Genomic DNA, 4,948 nt, shown 5'->3' with positions numbered 1-4,948 from the left:
AGCCATCTTCTGTTCCTCACCGCTGCGATGCGAGTGACAGCCTCCGTGTCACTGACCTTGTTATGAATAATGGTTATTTGAAATGCCCTGCCCTGTTTCACTGCTTGAATGCAAGAGTAAATGCAGTAGATAAAGCAGCGAGGAGGGTTGCACAGGTGCAGTTTGCTGGGGTTGTTCCTCACCTTTCCAGGGGGCTTCATTAGGCTCTCGTTTCCTTTGCAGACATGTGCGCAACGGGGCGGTGATTGCACGCTGCAGCCAGCCTGAAATCAGTTGGTGGGGCTGGCGAAATGCTGACGGTGAGTATCCTATTGCCAAAGCCTGTGCCTTGAACCCTGGAGTAAAGGTATCTGGTGGCATGCTGCACAACGGGAGCAGCGACGGCAGCGAGGCCTGCGATGCCGACTTCGGTGAGACAGCTCGCTCCCTTTCGCTCTCTCCTAGACGCGTGAATTATTTAGTTCTTCCTACACCTAAACATTGCTGTTGCTACTAACGGGGCTGTTACAATGCACGGTTTAAACCTGATATCCAGGTGGGTAATCTGGGCCCTGTCATGCCTTGACTGCGGTATGTGGGACGGGTCTCTGGGCTCGTTCACGGCCAGTGTTGGGTGGCACTGGAGGCCTGTCGTAGGAGAGAGGGAGGTGCCCGGCACTCCGCCCATGCTGTCTCTGCAGACTCATCCCTGACTGCATGTTCAGGCGTGGAGAACGCAGGAACTCCTCAGAAGCTCCTGATTCTTGATGCCAGGTCCTACACTGCGGCTGTGGCCAACAGAGCGAAGGGAGGCGGCTGCGAATGTGAAGGTACAGAGGGCGAAGCACATCCCAGAACATCTTCCTCTTGGAACCTGCTTTGTTAAGTGGGTCCTAGAGCGCAGCTGGGGTTCGGGTCAGCATTTTGGTACTCAGCCTCTGGGAGCACGTTCCCCTTCTCGCTCGTGCAGAGTCCATTATTCCAGATACATTGCTGCTGTCCCGCAAGGCTTTTGTAGAAAAACTGCCTACCTGGAGACCAGAAAAGGTGCTGCGAGGGGACAGCTAAACTGGGTGTACGGAGGCAGTTGCTGCAGTGGCAGCAGCTCTCTCTGAATGTTTCTGTCTCTGTCGTGTTCAGAATATTACCCAAACTGTGAAGTCGTGTTCATGGGCATGGCCAACATCCACTCCATCCGGAACAGTTTCCAGTATCTGCGTGCTGTCTGCAGTCAGGTGCCAGACCCCAGCAAGTAAGTGACTGCTCTCTAGCTGAGTTTGACGCCATCTCTGTCAATGTCCTGGGGTTTTTTCCTTCCCTTTTCCTTTTTCCAATTCCAGGTTTCTACCTCAGAAAATGGAGGGATAGGAAAGTGCTCACAGTGCTTGAATGCTGCTTATTTTGATCCCTGGTAATCCAGAAGGGATTGCAGCACTGCCTCAGTGTCACTTGGTTCTCTGTGTCCTCTGAGGGTTTCTAAAATGTAGCTCTATCTGGGAAAAATTGAAATTAGGGGTTGGATTTTTTTGCACTTAATTCCCAGGCTGGCTGGCTACGCTTCTCCTGAACATGTTTTAGAAAAGGCTGATTTTCATTGAGGACTCACAAAAAGTCTTAGCTTAAAATATATATTTCTTTCCCACCCCCCCACCCCCACCCTTCACTGGAGAGCTAAGCAACCCTTTTCTTGCTTTTTGCACACTTTCTAGCTGGCTTTCAGCCCTGGAGAGTACCAAGTGGCTGCAGCACCTTTCTGTCATGCTGAAGGCAGCCGTGCTGGTCTCCAGTGCGGTTGACAGAGAAGGGCGTCCAGTGCTGGTTCATTGCTCAGATGGCTGGGATAGAACTCCGCAGATAGTAGCACTGGCAAAGATTCTTCTGGACCCTTACTACAGGACCATGGAGGTACGAGTTGTGCTATGCTGCTATTTCTTGTCTGTTAAAAGGCAGCAGTCTCTGAGTCTCCGGAGAGAGGACCAGGATCAAATTTGGCAGTAAGCTTAATGGCATTTCAGAGCTACTATTGTGGGTGTTGGGTTTTTCCATGTTCTCTGCCTGCCTGTTTTTGGTGAACTGTACCTCACTCCTCTGCCCAGCTTGGTGAAGTATTGTGGTAAATAACCTCTTGTGTTCAAAGTTCAGTTGCTTCCCTACTCTTAATTGTGCATATTCTCCAAGCTGTTTATTGTATAGAAATAACAGCTGTTAGTTTGTGTTTGGAAACCTCTGACATTCAGGTAGCTTTGCTCCCGAACCAAGCAGCCTCCTTTCCAGCCCTTCAGATGGGGCTTGCCTTGTCCTGCTATGTGCCTACCACAAAGTGTCTGCAGTTAGTTTGTTTTTTCCTTTTATTCGCAGGGCTTCCAGGTGCTTGTTGAATCAGATTGGCTAGATTTTGGTCACAAGTTTGGTGATCGCTGTGGTCACCAGGAGAAGGTGGAAGATCAGAACGAGCAGTGCCCAGTTTTTCTCCAGTGGCTGGATGCTGTTCATCAGCTTCTGAAGCAATTTCCTTGCCTCTTTGAATTTAACGAAGCTTTTTTGGTAAGAAGTATGCATGCAAACATCTCTCTATCCCTTGCCAGATGTGAGCAGAGGCAGAGGGAAGAGCATGATATTTTACAGTGTTGTGGTTGAAAGAAAACAAACATCGAATTCTTTAAAAATGGCAAAGTGTCTGGGTAGTGCTTGGGCTCTCTGCTTTCCTGACATGCGTTTGTTGTGTGGGTCCAGCCCTGCCCTTCAGTTTCGGTATTTTGACCTGGTTCTGTGTGTGTGATGCTTCTGCCGGCCTCTGTTTAGCTGCTTGCAATTTCCTTCTCCTCCCAGTGGGTACTGCAGGCTTGGAATACCTGGCAGATTGCACAGTGATGAAGGGTATATATTCTCCGGTTTCTTTGAATCACTTCTTCTCCAGGTCCCTTTCTAGCCCGGTGAATTCAGATACCATCAGCAGCACTGTTTTGATTAAAAGCCTGATTTCCATATCTCAGAGCAATATGAGCCTGAAACATTTAAAAAAAAAAAAAATTAGGGAAATGATAGCTATTAATCTCTATCTTATCAAATAATACAGGTTAGGGTTATAGAGGGATGGGTATGGTATCAGTTGACTGTTGCTCTCCCCTCTCTGTCCTGCCCTGTGTGGCAGACAGGACAGCAGTAGGGTCACTGGCTGGGTAGGAAGTGCGTGAGTCATCCCAGAGGAGTGGAAGGTGTTTCCCCTGTAGACAGGAGACACTGTTTCCCAATGGCCCTGACAATTGTTCCCCTTCTGACACTGCAGGTGAAGCTGGTGCAGCACACGTATTCCTGCCTCTATGGGACCTTCCTTGGGAATAGCCCCTGCGAGCGAGAGATGCACAACATCTACAAGCGTACCTGCTCCGTGTGGTCCCTCCTGCGGGCTGGCAATAAGAACTTCCACAATCTTCTCTATATGCCAGGGTCCGAGCAGGTCAGTAGAGCTCCTGGCCCAGCTTTCCAGCCTCTCCGCCTGCCAGGCACCAGGGACTGTGTGGGGAGAGGTTGGAGAGGTTTCCTCTTGCATTCATCTCTGATCGTAAGTGGTTGTTGCAGGTACTGCATCCAGTGTGCCACGTGCGAGCGCTGCACGTCTGGACAGCAGTGTATCTCCCAGCTTCCTCACCGCATCCTCTGGGACAGGATGATATGGACATTTACCTGCCCCCTGGATCTCAGAGCCAGGAGTTCAGTGGCAGATGTTTGGACAGGTAAGAGCCTAGATCCTCAGTTCCAGGTTGCCTCCTGCCCACCAGGCCTTCTTTCTCTCCTTGCTCATTGTAGTTCCTCTGTTTTATCTGCTGTTCTCATCTTTCCTGTGGAGAGCAAGAGCTCTGTAGCATTGTCCCAGCCACCTGGAGAAAAATGTGTACAGCTCCCTGCTGCACCTAAAAAGGCAGACTGCGGAGGCCACGCTATAGTGTCGTGCATTTCAGCTCATGCTGCTGCACCACCCCTCCCCACCCATGCCATGATCTGTAATTAGGAACATCTCCCTTCCCTCATCTCAGTTTTGACTGAAACGAGCGAAGTTTCAGGAGTTTTGTTGTGAAATTCGCTTTGCTTTTGGATTCTAGATTACCAAAGACAAGATCTATGGATGATCTGCTCTCAGCCTGCGACTCCAGCAGCCCGCTGACCCGCACGTCTAGTGATCCAAACCTGAATAACCACTGTCAGGAAGTCCGGGTGGGCCTGGAAGCCCGGCATGCCACCACTGAGGGAGCCGAGCTGCACTTGGGCGAAGGCAGCGTGGTGGCTGCAGGAGAGACACGGCAGGTGGAGGAGCAAGAGGAGAATGCTCCCCTGCAAGCCAACAGTGCTTGTAGCAGCCATGCTGAGCACGAAGGGCATGGCAAGCAACTGAGCAGCTGGACTTCTGTGCCAGCAAGCAGTGTCTCTCTGAAGGCAGAAGAGGGAAACAGAACACACATGGAGGAACTGGATGGCACGTGTCCAGCTCCAAATCCTTCCGGACAGGAAAATGTTGACAGGGTTTCCACCAGTTCCGGAAAGCAGTTAGAAACTGGTCCCCAGGAACTTTTGAAGGCTACTGGCATGGTGTCCAATGGAGGAGGCTGCCCCAAGAGAAACACCACCTGCCAAGACATTCCCAGCCAGGAGTCCCTGGCACCAAGCACCCCTTGTCAGGACATCCCAGGCCCTGCCCCGGGCATCCCCTGCCCAGATGAAGACATCGGCAAAGGTGATGCTGGAAGGAGCGTGCCCTGCGAGGACCCTGGCCGGCTGGGGAGAGTCCCGCTAGAGCAATGGCGCAAGCCCATTTCCCAGAGCCAAAGCAGCGAGTTCTCCTTCCTGGGCTCCAACTGGGACAGTTTTCAAGGAATGGTGACATCGCTCCCCAATGGGGAGCCTGCACCCAGACACCTCCTCTCCTATGGCTGCTGCAGCAAGAGGTTGAGCAGCAAACCTCTGCGGGCACCAG

At 51.5% G+C, this 4,948-nt stretch overlaps 1 protein-coding gene across 1 annotated transcript in view; it reads left to right on the top strand.

Annotated features, from left to right (window-relative positions):
• Window positions 1-222: 222 nt before the first annotated feature.
• The window catches only part of MTMR4 (myotubularin related protein 4), a gene marked incomplete at its 5' end in the record, with an annotated part of 7,021 nt that continues 2,295 nt past the window's right edge, over window positions 223-4,948 (top strand). The window contains 8 exons of the mRNA XM_009577157.1: window positions 223-410; window positions 681-809; window positions 1,120-1,231; window positions 1,689-1,884; window positions 2,338-2,523; window positions 3,266-3,436; window positions 3,559-3,713; window positions 4,080-4,945. Coding sequence (XP_009575452.1) covers window positions 223-410; window positions 681-809; window positions 1,120-1,231; window positions 1,689-1,884; window positions 2,338-2,523; window positions 3,266-3,436; window positions 3,559-3,713; window positions 4,080-4,945 — 2,003 coding nt within the window. The remainder of the gene's footprint in view (window positions 411-680; window positions 810-1,119; window positions 1,232-1,688; window positions 1,885-2,337; window positions 2,524-3,265; window positions 3,437-3,558; window positions 3,714-4,079; window positions 4,946-4,948) is intronic.

The sequence above is a fragment of the Fulmarus glacialis genome, unplaced genomic scaffold, assembly GCF_000690835.1.
Source record: "Fulmarus glacialis isolate BGI_N327 unplaced genomic scaffold, ASM69083v1 scaffold31024, whole genome shotgun sequence".
Taxonomy (NCBI): Eukaryota; Metazoa; Chordata; class Aves; order Procellariiformes; family Procellariidae; genus Fulmarus; species Fulmarus glacialis.
This window is presented reverse-complemented; position numbering and strand designations above follow the sequence as displayed.